The sequence below is a fragment of the Lagopus leucura genome, unplaced genomic scaffold (assembly GCF_019238085.1).
Source record: "Lagopus leucura isolate 7727_CA_CO unplaced genomic scaffold, USGS_WTPT01 Super-Scaffold_100159, whole genome shotgun sequence".
In the NCBI taxonomy this organism is placed as follows: Eukaryota; Metazoa; Chordata; class Aves; order Galliformes; family Phasianidae; genus Lagopus; species Lagopus leucura.
In genome coordinates, this window is record NW_024962335.1 from 10,038,113 (window position 1) to 10,056,955 (window position 18,843).

The 18,843-nt window shown below is 44.3% G+C and overlaps 2 protein-coding genes across 2 annotated transcripts; both read left to right on the forward strand.

Annotated features, from left to right (window-relative positions):
• The first annotated feature begins 2,956 nt into the window (after nucleotides 1-2,956).
• Nucleotides 2,957-8,163, forward strand: LOC122190184 (matrix Gla protein). The gene is made up of 5 exons (XM_042889987.1): nucleotides 2,957-3,056; nucleotides 5,330-5,462; nucleotides 5,631-5,666; nucleotides 6,784-6,859; nucleotides 7,786-8,163. Exons 2-5 carry the CDS (start codon nucleotides 5,402-5,404, stop codon nucleotides 7,922-7,924), a joined length of 312 nt encoding a protein of 103 aa, XP_042745921.1. The 5' UTR covers nucleotides 2,957-3,056; nucleotides 5,330-5,401; the 3' UTR covers nucleotides 7,925-8,163.
• A 3,713-nt stretch (nucleotides 8,164-11,876) lies between these two features.
• LOC122190185 (osteocalcin-like) lies at nucleotides 11,877-18,029 on the forward strand. The gene is made up of 4 exons (XM_042889988.1): nucleotides 11,877-12,031; nucleotides 14,042-14,077; nucleotides 15,142-15,211; nucleotides 16,951-18,029. The coding sequence occupies exons 1-4, from the start codon at nucleotides 11,965-11,967 to the stop codon at nucleotides 17,078-17,080; spliced, it is 303 nt and encodes a 100-aa protein (XP_042745922.1). The 5' UTR covers nucleotides 11,877-11,964; the 3' UTR covers nucleotides 17,081-18,029.
• Nucleotides 18,030-18,843: the final 814 nt, after the last annotated feature.

Genomic DNA, 18,843 nt, shown 5'->3' on the forward strand with positions numbered 1-18,843 from the left:
AGGATCACAACTCCATAGACAATGGCTGTGAATTTATACCTGGTCTGAATCACAACAGATTAAAAATTAGTCGCCAACAGCAGACAGCAGCTAAAAAATTAGTCGCATACAGCAGCTAAAAAACCCAATCTGTCAATCAACTAACCAACCAACCAACAACCAAAAAAGCCTTACAGCTCACAGATTGGAAACCTCTTTTTATGAAAGTGGCTGATGGGGATACAAGCCCAGGTTCTGTAGAACACAGCAAGCGAAGGAAGAATGATCATTTTACCTCTGGATTTGATCAGAGAGGAAAGTTCTGGGCCTTTTCATGGCATTTAACTTCAGTCCTACTCCTTGGCACTGGTCTACTGAGCAACCAGTCAGTTTGAATATGAGAATGTGTTCCACGTATGTTGCTGGGCAAACTCACTGAAAGTCATCGTGTAGCACGGAAAAGGGAATTTCTGAAGTGATCTTGGTCTAAAACTTCGGAGCAAGCATGAAAGAAAGTAACTATGAGCTGGCATGGGGATCTTTGTCCTTCTCCATAGAAGACTGACACTACTTATAAACTTCAGGTGTTAGTTTCTAAAATACTCCTAAGACTGTGCATGGCGTATTTGCTTTGTTAGAATAAATGTCAGTTAGAACCAGTAGGTATTTTCCCACTATAATCTTCTTTTTGCACAAAGCTGTAAAGCTGGTGACAAAATTCTTCTCAGGGAAAAGGTAGAAACTGATTTCAAAGATATGTATTCAAGTATTTTAAGCAAAAGAAAAACAAAGCTTACTTCTTATGAAATTACTCATTAATCCCTGCGACTGAAATGGAAATGAATCATGTAGATTATTTTGAAATAATTTTTCTGTTTTTTTTTTTTGTGAAACTAGATTTCTCTGGTTTATATGTATACCATTTCTTTTAATTTTTGAGAATTTTTAAATCTCGTTTTGAAATGTCTAAATCTGTGTTTTTCCCAGGTTGAACAACAGATTTTTGAACTAGCTGTAGGGTTAATATCGGGTAGTGGAGTGAGTTTGTTGCCAAAACTAGCACACACTCAGATACGGATATCAAGTTCTTTAAATGTCTGAAATGTGTTCCATTTATTTTTATTTCATACTCTTCTGACTAGCTTCTGTGTTTAAAAATCATCCCTGTTTCTAAAGCTTAGTGTCAGTATGCTAGTTTTCAGCACGATTTATTTCATGAGGTTGTTGACTTTAATTATATTGTGGATACTCAGACACTGTTACTTAGTGGCTGAATTATACTTGCTCCTTGGATCTATTCCTAGGCATTACTTAGGACTAAATGAAAAAGTAAAAATAAAGTCTTGTTTTCTCATGTGCTGTAGAACTAGTTGTTCCAAAAAGCACTTGTTTATCACGTTGAGAAATCACTAAGCCGTAGCCCATGTGGTGGCTGACTAACTTACATCCTGAAACATGGGAGTGAGCTTGGAAAGGGCTGTCCAGATCAGTGTGTTCAGTTCTTGGTACTCTGGGCATCCTGGGTTTGGAACTCACGTTTGAAATGCCATGAATGCAATGGAGCTGGTGGAGTTTATTTCCCTGATGTAGTGCTCAGCAAGTGCCAAAGCCTTCCTAGAGGCAATCAGAGTGGCTTAAATAATTCTACCTTCCTAGTGCTTACTGCAGCACACTCATTGAAAACAAAGTCTATCTTTTCATTGAGCTCAATGAGCTGTTCCTTTACTTCTCTATTTTCAAAACAGCCCTTTTTTCCTCTCCTTCTCTAGGAACTCTCAGTCATCCCTTCCACTGATGTTCCCTTATCACTTTGTGTGAACAATCAGAACTTCTATGCCTCAGTTTCCCTCAGGGTGCTGTGTAGCACAGGGCTGAATATTCAGCAGTACCTGAGAGGCAGTAGAGGGAGCACAAAAGATGTTCTGCTCTTTCCACTGCTTTTCAGAGGTAGTTTGTGACAATGACTCCAATACCCTCAGGATATACAGGGAACATTTTACTCCTTCTCCCTTGTACTGGCAAGAATTAAATAAGAAGACAGAGCTCCAGCTCTCCTCTGACATTTCAGAGATCAGGGCAGAGCTTTCCTTCCTGCATCACCTTAATGCTTTGCAAGCTGTCTGTAGCAGTAATGGCATGATTCCAAACCAGGAATTTCCATGTCGGGTTTCTGTTCTCAGTCTCCGTCAGTCTCTTGCTTGTGCAAAGACACACATAATGTGGTACCATTGTGCCACAGACAGGTCTGAACTTTCCACAGTCAAAACTGGAGCCAGCAGTGTGCCCTCACAGCCCAGAAAGCCAACCATGGATTGGGCTGCATCAAAAGTAGCATAGCCAGCAGGGTGAGGGAGGTGATCCTGCCCCTCTGCTCTGTGCTGGTAAGACCTCACCTGAGCACAGTGTCCAGACATGGAGTCCTCAGCACAGGAGGGATATGGAGCTTGGCTGAGCTGGAGCACTGCTGGCATGGGTTCGTGCATAGGCTTGGCATCCTGGTGTGGTGCACATGGGCGCCTGACCTGGGTATCTTGGGTGTGTTTACAGAGCCAGGAAACCAGGACTCCAGTATCCCAACCCAGCCAGCACCCGTCCTGGGTTTTGCAATGGCTAGTCTAGCTCTGTTGTGGTTCTGGAGGAGGGGGCACCAGCTGCAAAAAGAGCATGAAAGGAAATGGGAGAAGGCCTCCTGCTCCCTACGGATCAACAGGTGCCCTAGCCAGCACCATGGTTTTGCTCAGGGTGGGCATAGAAAAGAGGGAGACTAAGCTTGTCCTTGGACCTCTGTTTACGGGTGCAGAAAGGCAGCCTGGGCTGTGCCTCCCTCACCCTCAGTGCCTGCTCTGGTTCCCTCCTCTCGCTATTGGCTTGAAGTTTTTATTTCCTGGCTGAGGGCTGAAGGTGTTTTGACTGAGAAGGTGGAAGCTTGAGGGTGGATCGAGAGTGGGAAACAGAAGGGGGAGGAGTCACTCATCAATGCTAATAAATAAAAGGCCCTTCTTTTTCCATGCAGGGCCCAGGACGCTGGAAGAGCTGCCCCTTGGACGAGCTGCAGGCTGGCTGGAAAGAACGGCTCTGTGAGTACGCAGGGGCTGCCTCGCTTTGCCTGGATGGCTGCTTGCTATAATGCCTTTCTGAGGCTTCACAGCTGCAAACTGCTAGGAGTGGTTGCTGTGTCTTGTGTAAAACTGTGGTTCTCCATTTCAGCAGGAAACGGGACAGAGGGCTGCTTTTCTGAATATCCTTTTTTGGGGGAACTGTGGAAATCCCTCAGGCATTTGCTGGTGGTTCATCTCACCTTCTCTTTCTGTAGTTCTAACCAGTGGATGCTACTAGAAAGAAAGGAGGGCTCACAGTGCCACACCATGTACTACATGTGGGGCAGCTCAGTGATGCTGGGGAGAGGAGGTGTGTGCTGGAAAATCCAGGGTGCAGGCGGAGTGAACAGGAGATCATTCTTTCCAGGGTAAAATGCTCCCTGAAGTCAAGTTTTTGGTATAGAGCCAGAACGTTCATTGATCCCTTGGAAAATGCATTGCTTTTATGGAGAAAAATTAAACATTTGAGTTAAAGGATGTTTGCAGCATTTCTCCTGCGGAGATTGCATGAGATACTCCAGGGATCTGTGAGATTCTGAAATTGTAGTGGAGTATTCCAGAGAGTAGAGGGCTCTGCCCTGAGTGAAGATAGGTAAATAAAGACAGTTTGGCTGAAAAGTCTGTTGTAGTTTCCCAGTGTGTAGCATCACTTTCATTCCGAAGTACTCTCAGTACCTTCTTCCCTGTGCCCCACAGTTCTCCTGCTAGGTTCTGTCCCTCAAGCCTACATTTCTTGGCAGTTCGCAGAGCTGACAGGCTGTACAGAACATTCAGGAAACCTACAAAATCCACATTCAGCACTAACTCAAAAACTCCGGGCTCCAAGGAATGCAAACAATCCTAGAGCAGAGAATTCCCTTAAAGAGACCAGAGTGGCGGGGCACAGGGACAGAAGACAAGTCTCAGTTCTCCCAGAGCAGATTTCTTTTAGGCACAGCCTGATTTTCACCCTGATTTTAGGCTGAGCACCGAATGGGCATGATGTGGATAATATAGAAGGTGCTGATGGTGGGGGACTGAGCTGCACTTTGCGGCTTGCACAGTCCCAGCCCCACTGCTGCCATGGGAATGCTGGCAGTCACTGAGTACCCACCTCTCCTCACTGCCTTGCCTCTGGTAACCACTCCCCTTTTCTTTTCATCCAACAGCCATCTCTGTAAAAACTACCCTCCCCGCCCCCTTCCCATTTAATTCCCTCTTATTGTACCACAGAGCTGGAAAGTCAAACTGCCACCTTATGTCCATCACCGCTGCCCATAACATTGGTCCCAGACATGCTCCTTTGGTGCTAGCAGGTGAAGTAATGATCCCAGAGACTGCTGGCCTGGGAGATAAGTCCTGCCTGAAAAGCATTCCACTGGCCACCCAGAGAGGTGATGGATGCCCTATCCCTGGAGACATTCAAGGTCAGGCTGGAGGGGCACTGAGCACCTGGATTTAGCTATAGTGTCCCTGTTCATTGCAGGGGAGTTGGACCGGATGGCTTTTAAAGGTCCCTTCTAACTTAATCAATCCTATGATTCTATGACTTCTGAATTTGGTATCCAGTGGGACAAAGGCTGCTGGTGACAGCAGTCCTGAAACACATCTCCTTTCAGAAAGATGTTGACCCTTGGACTAGAAGAGCAGTGCAGGATCACGGTGAAGAGCGCTGAGATAGCACTTTAGGTGCTGCTATTGTCTCAAATATCATGGTCCTTTCAGCAGAAGGAATCCTTCTGTATCACTGCTTGCAGTGCTGACTTCTTGCTCCAGCATCCTTCAGGCTGGGAGGGCATTGGGACCTGGAGGAAGGGGCAGCTGAATGTAGGGGAAGTGCCTGGTGCCTTATTCCCTACATCTCCCCCAGCAGAGCTGCCAGGACAGTCTGGGCTCTATTTATCCAGACAGAGGATGGCGAGGGCAATGAGAGTTGATCAAAAGTAAAATATGAAAGACAAACGTACATTTGGGATCAGCACACACCTCTCCCTGCGGGCCCCTGGCAGCCCCTGGAATTCCTTCCACTTGCGGCTGGTTCCTGAGTGTGGAGTGCTGGGACATGCTTGCCTGTGAATTATGGCATCTGTCCCTAAACCAAGAGAGGAAGAGGTATGCTCCCTCCTTACTGAAGCCTGACTCAATCTGCTAATAGAAGCTGTGTTGTAATGGCTCCATATAGCATGCGTACCGACCAGCAGTTGCCTTCCTCAGGTTCTTTCATCCCTCCTAGATCTGTTTTCATAATAAACATTCCACTGCTAATTTTGCAGGAAGGCTCTGTCTGCCTTCAGTGGGAAGAGAGTGAGGCACAGCAAGAGAGACAGTGAGAGAGTCCTTGCACAATGCGTGCTCTGGTCGTCCCTGTGCTCCTGGCCGTCTTGGTCATGGCTGCTACTTGCTATGGTAGGTAAGCTTCTTTTACTGGGTGGAGCAATGACTCCAATGCTGCAGACATCTTTGGGTCTGTTCTGTTGTGTTACATTCACCTTTAACCCTGCAAATGTGTTCTTCTGGTCTAAAAAACAGTGAATTTCATGTGACTTACACATGTTGTACTCTTTCTTTCCCCAGAGTCCCATGAGAGCATGGAATCCCATGAGTATCTCAGTAAGACTGCTTTACTATTTTCTTGAATTCAAAGTGCACCACAGACATCTCCAAGGCCATTTCCTTGTACTTTACTTTGGGGATTAAATAGACAGAACCTCTCAGTCCAGGGATACTAAATTTAATGCGTTACAGAGTGTCAGGATAAACAGGAAGAAGATTAAAATGGAGTTCACATGTTTGGGCACAATTGCAACTGCTGTGCTTTGCAATGAATATAATAAAAACTGGAAAACACAGAGACATGAGTTCAGATCCCTGTTGCATGTACCTAAATCAGGTTGAATGGTACCAGAAAAGGATATTGCTCAAAAAGCTCAGGAGGGTAATGCAGAAGCCAGTAATATGGGTTGATCCTATGCAAGGATGGGAAGAACACAACTCTCTGCACCTTGGAAAAAGCAGGTGGGATGTGTGGGCAGGAGGGATCCTTGTTCTGGAAGAAGAAGTTAGTGTCGCAGGAGAAGCATGTGAGGGTGGAGAGTCACTTAGGAACGAGCAGAGAGTTCAAAGCTAAAAAGAAACTGAACCATCTGGGAGAATGACTTCACAAAGCAGCTAGTCAGAAACACAAGTGGGAGCCAAAGCCTAAGACTCCTCCATGCTACAATAGGACTGTGCTGTTCCTCAGCAAGGACAGAAGGCACTTTCAGGCCCCTCACTTCAAAATTTCTGCAGAGACCTTTGCACTGTGATTGCCTAACCTTGGAGGCAGATAAACTTGTTCAGGCCCTTCCTGTTTTCCATCATAGCTTCACAATCCTGCTAATTCTACTGTGTGCGCCCAGACCTCCCCTTGGTCTGTGCCACTTGGCACCTACCTCTTGTCCCAGCTCCACCCAGTCAGAGGGGGCTATGGCAGCAGCTTTCCCCAGGGTGGCTTGAGTAACAGGAGAACAAAAGCAGTGTGTGTGCTTCCATAGAGATTGCATTTGCAGAGGGAGAGCTTGTCAATGAGCCAGCAGGGCAGGCAGGAGAGAATATTAGAAGGTCCTGGGTCTCACTGTGTGTGGGAGGGCAGACAAGGAGATGGTCACAAATGCGGGAGAGGCCTTTGTGGAAATCAGGTCTTGCTAAAAGTATTTATCTACTCTGAACCACCTCTCGCCTTCTCCAGACCCCTTCCTTAACAGGCAAAGGGCCAATGGCTTCATACGAGATGACACAGGACTAAGAGCTGTTCTTCAGGAGAGGTACGTTATGGCATCAGAACACTGAGGGTGGGAGCATGGAGAGGTATCTCTTTCCCAGTGATAGGCTAGTACCAGGGGAGAAGCCACAGTGACTTCTCAGAAGCCTTAGTCCCCCTTTCTGCTTGAGCCAACCCTGGGAGAATGAACCATGGAATCATTAAGGTTGCAAAGATCACTGGGGTAATCTAGGCCAACCATCAGCCCATCCCCACCATGCCCACTAACCATGTCCCTCAGTACTACATCCATATTGTTCCTGAACACCTCTCAGAAAGCAGAGTGAGTCCGTGCATTCAAGGGCATGTTCTGCACTGGAGGAGTTCTTTTTAAATTTGTCTGAAGGAAGGAGTAGCAAAAGGAGAAGGAATCAGTGTGGGCCAGACAGAAGGGAAGCTCAGTTTGAGATCTTGTTCCAGTCCTCAAGACTTGTGCATTATTTGCATAAATTCTTCTAAATTGCAAAGCCTTTGGTGAGCTTCTTTTCCTCATCTGTAGAACGCAGATATAGGCTGTTTTACATCTTATGCAGGGCTTGTGAAAATAAGGGCTGAGGCACAGAAGGGAAACCCTATCATCAGTCTCAGATAGCCCTTAGCAGGAAGCTTCTTGCTCTCCTATTTTCATGTGTGGGGTTAGGGAAGAGCAGAGAAGAGCTGGAGGGATCTGACTGGGGGACTACTCCTGCAGCAACGGGCCGAGACAGGAGCCAGCCTCTTATCCCCACCACCCTACTTAGCCATGAAGTAAAAGGTTACATAGGGGGGCAACCACACCTGCTGTAGTCACACTGACACCCTGAGTACGGTGAACACTGTAATGCCATGGTCTTGGTGGTAGAGGCTGGGATGGACCCTTAGACCTGGTAAGGCAGAAAAGGGCCATAGACAGATATTTAAGATAACACCCCTAATTTTTTTCTTTTGCAGGATCAGGGAACGCAATAAGGCACCTCAGGAACGTCAGAGGGAGATCTGTGAGGACTTCTACCTGTGTGAACAGTATGCTCTTAACCATGGCTATCCTGCTGCTTACAGGCACTATTTTGGGAGGAGGAGGAATAAGTAAAGATGATCTGTCCCCACCCTGGGGCTTGGACCTCAGGGTAACCTCCTAGGAAAAGCAATAGCTCTGAAACATATTCAGTTGCTTGTGTCCCTGTATGTTATCCTGCCTGCTGCTTCTCTCCCATGTAGCCATGGATTCCTACATTGTGTTAATTAGCGCTGAGCTGATGTAGTAGAGATCAGAGAGAGTTCAGGATGTGGGTGTTTGCTGCACAATAAACTGCTGGTTTGACACTATCATCTCATGACTCACAGTATTTTAGGGGATGACTTTTCATGAAGAAGCTGAGTTTCTTTATCATAGAACCTGGTGCAGATAATGGAAACAACCATAATGGAAACAACCTTACCACACAGTCACATGAGGTTTAAAAGAATGTACAATTATTTTGCTCCGGGGCCTACAGCTGACTTATTTTAGACATCACTAGCAAATTTCAGTTCCCAGCCTTAGGACATTTTAAAATGGTCTGGTGTTCAGAAGGCAGGGTGAGATGCACTTGTTGAAAACAAAATCTCTTCGAGATTTCCTCACTTGAGTAAACAACATCCAAGTGTCTGTTTAATCCTAAAGACAAAGTTGGTATGAAAACTAGTGACAGAAAAAAACCTGCCAATGGCACCTTGTTCTCCCAGCCACCCTTCGATCCTGGTATATGGTGCTTCTGCAGAAAGGAGCACGTGGCCCAGATTTTATTCATATTTTCATTAGGAGTGCTATTTTATCTCCTTTCTTCCAGAAAACTTTAGCGTTAGCCTTTTACTTTGAAATATTATATGGAAATTATTATTTTTTATTTCTTCAGATAAAACCAAGAATGCAGACATAAATTCTCCTTGTTAACACAGAAAATCAGTTTGAATTGTAGAATCATTAGGGTTGGAAGGACCAGTAGGATCATTGAGTCCAATTATCAACCCATGCCTGTGACTGCACTAGACCATTTCTCTCAGTGTGACATCTGCCCTGTTCTTGAACACCTTCAGAAACAGTTGTTTCAACACCTCCCAGGGCAGCCTGTTCCAGTGCATCATCGCTCTTTCGAAGAAGGTTTTACTGATATCCAATCTGAACCTCCCCTGGTGCAACTTGAGGCCATTTCCTCTTGTCCTATTGCTGTTACCTGGGAGAAGAGGCCAACACCACCTCTCTACCACCTCCTTTCAGATTGTTGTAGAGAGTGATAAGGCCTTTCCTGAGCCTCCTCTTCTCCAGACTGAGCAACCCCAGTTCCCTTAGCCACTCTTCATAAGACTTGTGCTCCAGATTCTTCGCAGCTTCATTGCTGTACTCTGGACATTCTCCACTGCCTTGATGTATTTCTTGTAGAAAGGGGCCCAAAATAGAACACTGTATTCCCTTGTACTTTTTGTTCCCTCTTGTGTCTCTCTGAACCCATGAGGGCGAGGATAGCTGGGAGTCAAATCATTCTATGAAAAGGCAAGGGACAAACGAGAGATTCAGATCTGAGGAGCAAGGAGCAAGTCCTGTCCTGTGTGGTGAGGAGGTCATACAATGGGCCTCTGGGAGTGGCAAGTGACTGAAGGAGGCAGTGGGTCTCCTTCTTGGTAGTCACTCTCTCTGTCACCCAGTGGCACCAGGGACAACAGCCAGAACAACAGACAGCAACAGACAACAGCTCCCACCCATCTATTCTGCTGTCTGGGAGGCAGCAGGATGCAGCCACAGCTCTTTGGATACCCATCAGTGCGGGGTGTGCAGGTGTAAAATCCTCAATCTCAGCTCAGCACAGCTTGTTTCATTTTGCACATCTTCAGGTTTCCCCAGTGACCTGCAAATTAGAGAAATGGGAAATATGACAGCACACTGTCAAAGTCTATAAGGTATGAAGTATCAAATTGTTGAATATTCTATGAAATTAAATGTAGAGCCAAATCTACCTTCCAGAGTGGAAACATACATCTTTTCAGAAATATGCTTTGTGGTTTCGCCAACTTGGCAGATGAATCTTTGGGAAGAAAACAGATTTATTTATTGAAAACACTTCTGATAGGAAACTCCACCCTGACAGTTGCTGAGGTTTTGTCCAAAGGAAAAAGTGAGAGAGAAATGAGTGTTGTGAAAAAACACTGCTCAGATTAGGTATATTTGCACTCTCATTTGTTCTGCATGTTCCTAAAGAGTTGAGTATTAAGATCACCAAAGTCAACAAGTCTGCAGTGTTTGGGTTTGTCTTGACACCGTGACACCACCAAAACAGAATGCATGGGGCTATTGCTGTCTGGGTCTGCGTCCAAAAATATCTAGCACTTCCAACCTCCAGTTTACCCGAATAAATAATGAATAATATCAGTTTTCAGAGGGTTTTCATTAATGTAAATGATAATCAAACATGCTTGAGAGACTAAATACAGGTTAAAAAGCTTCGAAAAAGCTAGGAAGAAAGGTTAGGCTGTTTGCATGATTACAATTGTGTATTTATACTCTTTCAAGCTTTCTTTTGCTTATCCTTTCCTAAGATACCTATTGCTGTTGATATTTATTTATTTTTAAACTGTTGCTCTGCAAGACACTTCTTCTGGATGTCGTTAGTATATATATTCAGTCTGTCCTGGACTGCAGAAAAGCTACACATATTTTTTAATCCTGAAATTTCTCTGATTTCTATGTAAGATGAAAGACTGTGTTTATAATGATCAGCAGAATCTCCAGTGGAGGTGACTGCCCTTGGGAGCCTTTTAGTTATGTAACTCTGTGTGCGGGGCTGTGGAGAACCAAACACGAGGTGAAGGAAGATGTGATCCATGTGCTGTGTGGGATGTAGCTTTGGGAACTTGGCTGGCATAGTAGAATATGGGAATATGGGTTATCGGTAGAAAAAAAGCATCTCAGTAGAGGAGGAAGAGGAGGTTTTGATATATTGTGTGTGTGCAGGAGCACTGTCTGTTGTCTGACTTTGAATAAATGTCATTCAGCCATAAGCTGAAATGTCACCATAGTGCAGGCCATACCCGATGACAATTCAGCATTTAATACAGAGCTACGATACTCACTAAAATTCTGCTGAACTGGAGAGACAAAAAAACAGCCTGAGGTTATTTCGAATACATGATTGGTTGGTTGATGGATTGAATTGTTGGTTGGCTATCAGTACTACAAGCAGTGCAGGCTCTGGATGCTCCTCAATGGATCTGAGCAGGTACAGCAGGGATACTTCCACACACACGGGGCTTTGCAAACACCATCACTGCTTGGGGAACATGCTGACATGAGCTGTCAGGAGCACAGTCCTTGCTTTGGGTCAGGGCCTGGCAAACGCCTGTTCCCAGCATGCGCCTCTTGATGTACCAAGTAACCATAGTCACCCAAGTTCTGAAGAGTACAACACCTCTGGAGTATTGAGGCTTATTTGATGTTGAGACAAGAGAAGCCAAGGCATTCGCCACCAAATTGGGAAGGTTTCCAGGAAGAAAAAAGAAAGGTTCCACCTCACTATCTATCAAAGATCCCAATACTATAAACATCTCAAATCTCTTCAAAGGTTTGTTGAAACTGTCTGAAGTGAAAACCTACTGTATATTTGCCCTATGAAAAACATTTTATGGGTGCCTTTTCCTTTAGAGGTATGAGTGTGGTTGGGGAAAAAGGTCACCATCAGGTTCAGACTCATTTTCCACATGGGAGAGTCCCATCACACCAAAGCATCTGCTTCACTTCTGGATGTGCTGGTCTCTCTTCTGGCTTTCCTTCAGGAAGCTGAATCACTTCTATGTTTACAATAAAAGTGATTTTTTATCCAGTTGTTTTTCTTCAACAAACCTATTCAAAATATCAGATAAAATCTTCTGGAAAAGCCATGAGTCCCAAGATGGATGTCCAAATGGCTGCCAGGACCCAATCTTTTGTGGCCCGAAGGACAGGCTTTGTTTTGGAGCTCAGACTCAGGAACACAAGCCAGAGCCTTGATCTTTCCAGGCAATTACCGGATATAAAACGATGCTCAAAAGCTGACTCCAGAGTGCCTCAGTAGCCTCCAAGAACACTCTGAGTGTAGGGAGAGCAGCAAAGGCAAAGCAGACATGAGGAAGCTACTGACACCAATGATCTTGACTCTGGCCCTGGCAGTGCACTGCTGCTGTGAGAAAGGTAAGGAAAGGGACATCTTCCTTGAAAACACTGCTCTATCTTAGTCTGGGAGGCTGTACCATAGTAGTAAATCAGAGGGATTTGGGGATAGACAGCCTTATCTGCTACTGGGTTCTTTCTTCCGTTGGTCAAAAACATAGGCATTTCCATCTCTGAACTGCAGCAGAGAATTCCAACATTTTGACATACTGAAGTGTGAAACCAGTTTGGCAATTAGATGAACTGGCAAAGGCATGCTGGGTCTTCAATTTTGGGTCATCAGGGTGAGTTGCAGGGCAGAGCTGTGTCAAGAACAGGAGACTTTATTCCTGCCAGCACTGAAGTGTTGTAAAATCGCAGAGATATGCACTGAGTCAAGTCTTCACCTGCTGAAAAATGTGGAATGGGGAGAACTCTGGAGGGGAAAAAAACCACCTATTGATATTTACAAAAAGAATGGGAGTTGTCCCATTGAATAAGAGCATATCACATTTGAAGAGGATTTAGGCATGGTGACATTATGATCAAGAGAGATCAATGCAGTGTTTAGCACAAGAGTTCATGGAGAGGGAAGGGTGGGAAGATGAGAAACAGCAAGTGTTTCTGCTGCAGGAAAAGAGAAGCCAAGTAAGAAGGGGCCCTGTCTGCCTGTATTATCTCATTCAGTGTTGAGTTTCTGCATCAGACGTGTCATGATTCAGTACTGGCAAATATATTTTGTTTGATCTGTGTTTTTCTTCTGTCAGTCTCTTGCTCACTTTCTCACTGCTGAGTGTATCTCTGCTTTTTTTGTTAGTTGTTACTACGTTCCAGATTGTTTAACAGCCTTGGGGTAACTTCTAATTTTTATTTTTATTTTTGAAATCCAAGGAATGTATGCATTGCTTAAAAATAGAACTACAAACAACTCTTCTCACACAAAGTCTTTGTTTAAGCACAGTTTTGTTTAGCTTGTTGGTTGTTTTTTGTTGTTGTTGTTTTTTGGTTTTTTTTTTTGGTCTCCACAGCTCTTTCTCTGCCTGTAAGCACACTCATGCCAAATACCTGATGAAATAGTGGGAGAAAAAACTTGTGAACTTTTCCTGTGTGGGAAAACCAAGATGAAAAGGAGACCTACCATGTGTGTTAGAAGAAAATTTGTTTGGATGCTTGCAGGGGATATTAAGGATTAGGATTACAATTAGGACTGAAAACAGAAATAGTGTGTGAAGAGTGTAGCAAAGTGTAGAGTTTATCCTAATTTTTGGCCCTAATTCTCTTTGTTGTCAATATCTTGCGATTTCTGTCAGGGAAATCTCTATCTCCAAAGATAGAAGAGACAGTCAGCTATCTAAAGGGGGGCTGTGAGAAAGAAGGGAACAGATTCATTAGCAGGGTCTGTTGTGACTGGACAAGGGGAAATTGTTTCAAATTAAAAGAGGGGAGATTTAGATTGAATATAAGGAAGAAATTTTTTACAATAAGGATAATGAGGCACTGGCACAGATTGCCCAGAGAGGTGGTGGATGTCTCATCTTTGGAAACACCCAAGGTCAGCCTGGGAGGGCTCTGAGCACCCTGATCGAGCTGTGGGTGTCCCTGTTCATTGCAGAGGAATTGGACCAAATGGCCTTTAAGGATCCCTTCCAACTCAAATAATAATATGATTCTATGATCTTCTGGTCCTGTCCAAATCTAGGGTTTTGCTGAAATGCTCCCTTCCCTCCTGCTGTCCCTGCTCTTAGCAAGGATGAGGAGGGAGGAAAAGGAAGGTCTGCCTCAAGTTTCCACTGTGCTGTATGGTTACTGTGTCATTTTTATCTTGTTATAAGAAAGATGAAATTAAATGCATCTGATCATAATAGGTGAATTTGGTGGTGGATAATTCTTTCCCTACATTCTGGGTGTTGATAAAACCTTTTTTGGGAGGGACCGAACTTTTGGAAAAGAGAGAGAGCTGGATTTATTCAGTAAGCAGAGCAATTCACTTAGAGAGAGAAGCAGAAGAGCAGACAGCACAAGCAAGTTCCTGTCTATCTGTCTGTCTTGCAGATCCCAAAGAGCCCTCAGGATCTCCCAGTGCTGCCAGTGAGTATATTGCTGTGACTGACACTTAGCTCCATTCTCCTATATCTTCTTCCTTTCTTCCCTTTGATGGGTTCAAGGGATGAACAAGAATCATATTGCATCTCCCTTTCATGAAACAGTGTGACGTAGGAGGAGCAGTGTGTCCAGCCTCTGTGCTCCTCTGAGCTGGCCTCAGAAACCTCTCTGAAGAGGCTGCTATGCCCTCAGCCTCTTACAAGAGCAGAACCTGACTCAGGGCCTCCAAACAGTGGTCTTTGGATCTGTTGGTCAGACAGCCTAGTGCATAGGACAACAGAGAAGAAAGTTTTGTATCTGAAAGCAAGTACCTTCCTTGGCAGCTGCTGGGGGTTGCAGTCCCTCTTCTATTGGGTTGCCCATGCTGCAGGGAACTGCATACCTCGGAGTGTCCATAGGTATCATAGCAAGCTGACAGAAATCTGCATGGAAAATCTCCCTTGTTCTTCCTTGTGTCTCCTTTTTCACACCTTGCAGGATGACATTCCTGCTGGTGAGCATGAAAGTTGTTTCTCCAGTGAGCCAATACAAACATTAACTGGGAAAGAGAAAAAAAAAAAACAAACCCAAAGCGTTCAGGGAAAGGCGGTGATTTCTGACAGGTTGTTATTTGGCCATTTCTGTGCAGTCAATATCCTGTACAAGGGAACCTGGCTAAACCTAGGAGAGAGAAAGCAAGCCAAGACTCTGAAACTAACTGATCTAGAGACACAGAATGCCGTTCCCTTCATTTTCTCCTTATTCATATTTTATTCTGTCATGACTTTGTCTACTGAGCATTTGCTGTGCACTAATATCATGATAGGGGAATCGAATTTAAGAGAGTCCTTTCTTCACGTAAATGTGCAGGTTGGGGTGAGAGGGGAACCAAACTGTATGGCTTTGAGTGGAAAACTGAGTGGGGAAAAATGGACTGGCAGTTGGGATGAGCTGCAACAGTCTTCTGCTTGAGAAGAGAGAGAACAATCACTTTTCAGAGGCTACGCTGGTCTCTGATTTGTACAGACCATGGCCCTACATCTCTAATCTGCTGTGTTCTCTCTTGGTAGGCATCACAGTTAAAAAGGAAGTTGCCAATGCCTTTGTGAAGAGGCAGAAGAGATTCGACATGTATGAATGGTAAAATCACGTGAGCCAGGATGAGAGTTGGAGTCCAGATGACTTTTTGGAAGAGGGGGTGGGATGTGGCAAAGCAATTCTTTGCTGTACATCTACATATCATACCTAGAATTAAAAAGGCAGTAAGAACCTGCCATTGATAGATCAATTGTTCTTTTTTTCACAAATACTCCTTCAGGAGTTCATTGCTGATCTTTGTTATGCCCTCCCATGAAGAAAGACAGCACTAGCTGGGGTCAGCAGGGTACAAGTTAGAAGCTGCACAAACCTGTGGAGACATTAGATCCAAATTCCAGCATAGTGAGTATCACAGATCCCTGACCATTGCCTCAACCTCCGTACAAAGGAGCTACAGCCCAGGTGCAGTGCAGTGGTGAGGCTAAATCTAAACCTGCGCCCATTTGTGCATTATATCCATTTGTTCGAGGGTGGTGAGGGACTGGAACAGATTTCCCAGAGAAGACATGGATGCCCCATTCCTGGAGGTGTACAAGGCCAGCTTGGATGGGGCTCAGGCAGACTGATATGGTGGGTGGCAGCCCTGCCTGAGGCACAGGGGTTAGAGCTCAACAATCTTAAGGTCCCTTCCAACCGAAGACATTCTACAATCTAGGCAGAGAGATTTGGAGAAATCCTAGATAAAAACATTTGGAGAAATTTGAGCAAGAATGCTTTTCATATATTTCCTAGAAGCAATTGTTAAGCCACAGTCTCATGTAGGCCTGTGTCAAGAATAATTATTATTCAATACGTCTTTGGATTGGAAGGGTGATGGTTTTGTTTGGATGACAGAAAACAGGGAGTTCCCATCTACAGAGAAGAGGATCATAGTAGGGTAGCAGAGGTCACTCCGCTTGAAACCTGGAATGATTAAAAACAAAATGAAATTCAGATGAGAAACTGTACTGACTGCCTCCGTACAGGTGGGTCACCATAAAAGTAGTTTCTGCAACAAGCATACATGAGGAAGGACTTAGGTAGAGAGAGCTTGCTGTGTTATTCAATCACAAGGTAAGGTTAGTCTGGAAATACAGATGCAACAATTAGAACTCAAGGGTGCTGCAGGGAATTTCCAATACAGAAATAAAGTAATAGCTTGTGACACTTTCAAGTCTTTTCCTGTAGCAGTGTGTGCAGGAAAGCTTAAGTAAGTCTGCAACAGGAGATGAGAAGGGCATCCAGTGTGTGTAGCTGAGACTAAAAGATTTGGGTGTGCTCAGCATGGTGAAACAAAGCTGTGAAAAGGAAAGGATTGCTGTCTACAGCAGAAGTGAGGGTGATGAGAGGAAACTATGAAAACTGAAGGAGAACAGGAAAATGAGCAGAAACTGAGCACAGATTAAGATAAGCAAGAAATACTAAAATAAAATAATTATAAAATAAATAATATATGTATATTTTAAAAGACTGCCACATAGCTGGGGTTGGGGACAAAGACAAAACAAAACAAAAACCCCAACAAATCAAGCAAAAAACTAACTCTACAAAAATCATATGTGCTTCTATGGTCTCCTTTGCTGGTGAAACTTCAAGGGCAGTTGATTCAACTGGGTTCAGTTCCAACTTCTCCCAGCATTGATAAGGAGATCTATCCCCAGTAGGCAGATATTTAACCCGCCGTGAGATGTCCCCTTCAGGAGCACTCTGGGGAGTCACTCCTCTCAATGTTTGAGTGTGAAACCTCTCCAACCCCACTGACTGAATGTGCAGAACAGCATTTTTCTCTTTGTTCACTCCAGGTACTCCGAGTATTACAAAAGCCCAATGGAGCAGATGCGTGAGCGTTGTGAAAGCTACCCTCCCTGTGACTATCTGTCTGACCAAATAGGATTTCCCATGGCCTACAACCGTTTCTTTGGGAGATACTAAGGCTGGGATTATTATTTTGATCATCTGACCATTCTGAAAACCCCCAGCAGAAAGAATCTGGTGTATAAGAAGAAGGGAAGAAGAACATCTGCACCAAGACCATCTTCCATTGTCTCCCTCGCCAGCTGAAACACAAAGGCTATTCCACTTGTCTGGATTGCATCAGCTTTCTTGCTCTCATCAAAAATGTTGATTTTCTGTTATCTTCAGTGGGATTTTCAGTGCCACCAGGAATGGTTGAGAAGACTCTGTGTTACCCGCTTCCTTTGTAAATACTATTACATAGCTAGAAATCACGTCCCAGTATACTCTTCTTATTATTCTACCACAAAATTTGCCTGTATAATATCAACATTTAAATCCCCAGAAATGTGTTTGAAGACCTTTTAGATGAGCCCTTCCATCTGTGTGCTTTCAGTTCACATTCAGTGACTGTGAAAAAATGAATTGGAAATCTCTTATTGTTTTTATTACAATTGAATTTCTGGTGAAACTGAACAAAAAAAGTCAACCTTTTCCTGATGCTTTAGCTTTTGTGCTTGAAATTAAACAGTCAGATTTTCTCCCCAAAACAAACAAAGCGATGAACTTTATGAAATAAAAATAAAGCTGTTCAGTGGTGGATTGAAGATAGGACAGCATTTTTTTCATTCAGGGTGATTTGCCTTTTTCTTTATAGATATATATATAATACATACACACATATCTTCTTCCCTCTGCACTACTTCATTCTGTCTCCCTGTATGAACCTTATGCATGGGCAACTTTCAGCAGTCTCCCTTGACACAGTCTATCAAAATGTATCCCTGAGAGGTAGATGGCAAATCCCTCTCCAACAGTAGACGCTGCTGGGCCTCAAGGAACTGAGAAACACCAAATCTCTTTTTCGTGTAAGCTGGTGCAGCCATTCCCATATGCTGATAGCAATAAATACTTATTGTGTAATATAGTTGGTGTGCTGCTTTTCTTTATTCCTCTGTACAGCCTGTTTCTGCTGTTAAGGAGATGTCTGGAAGGTAGAGCGGGATCCAGACTGATGAGATTTTCTTCCCCCCTGTTCTGCTCCATTGCAAATCAGAAATCATAGAATCATAGAATCACAGAATTGTTTGAGTTGGAAGAGACCCTTAGAGGCCATCTGGTCCAACTCCCCTGCAATGAACAGAGACGCCTACAGCTTGATCAGGGTGTTCAGAGCCACTCCAGCCTGACCTTGGGTATCTCCATGGACGGGCATCCACGACCTCTCTGGGCAACCTGTGCCAGTGCCTCACTAAATGACTACATCAAGATTCAGGACATGACTCCTATATGCCATTAGAGTGGTGGTGAAGATAGCTAGATTGTTAATGATTTGCTGCCTACTGAATTCAGCATTTCTCTGGAAGACTCTACACTAAGGTAAGGATATGAGATAAGTTTACACAGATGGCTGCTGGGTGTGCAGCCCTTCTTTGGCAAGCTGTTATGGCTTGCTCTGGATATACTGACCTTGGCCAAGGAGAAAATGTTAAGTAGCTCTGCTTGTCTTGGTCAAATATCTGAGTGGTTCCTCTATTGGTATAAAGTGATGCTCACAGAAAAACTCATCTTTGAAAGCCATCTAGTAAAATGAACAACTTTCTCATAGAAAGCAGTGAAAATATTGCCAGGAAAATACCAAAGAGATTAGTGAGCTCTCAGTGTCTGCTGCCTGAATGTGAGGGTTTGTTGTTTTTCCTTCCTTCCTTCCTTCCTTCCTTCCTTCCTTCCTTCCTTCCTTC

What these genes read in the sequence shown, in the direction of transcription:
- LOC122190184 (XM_042889987.1), top strand. Translation starts at nt 5,402, where the DNA reads ATGCGTGCTCTGGTCGTCCCTGTGCTCCTGGCCGTCTTGGTCATGGCT. An exon ending in GGAATCCCATGAGTATCTCA is followed by an intron (nt 5,667 to 6,783) that starts GTAAGACTGCTT and finishes CGCCTTCTCCAG; the next exon opens with ACCCCTTCCTTAACAGGCAA. An exon ending in AGAGCTGTTCTTCAGGAGAG is followed by an intron (nt 6,860 to 7,785) that starts GTACGTTATGGC and finishes TTTCTTTTGCAG; the next exon opens with GATCAGGGAACGCAATAAGG.
- LOC122190185 (XM_042889988.1), top strand. Translation starts at nt 11,965, where the DNA reads ATGAGGAAGCTACTGACACCAATGATCTTGACTCTGGCCCTGGCAGTG. An exon ending in GCACTGCTGCTGTGAGAAAG is followed by an intron (nt 12,032 to 14,041) that starts GTAAGGAAAGGG and finishes TCTGTCTTGCAG; the next exon opens with ATCCCAAAGAGCCCTCAGGA. An exon ending in AGGATCTCCCAGTGCTGCCA is followed by an intron (nt 14,078 to 15,141) that starts GTGAGTATATTG and finishes CTCTCTTGGTAG; the next exon opens with GCATCACAGTTAAAAAGGAA.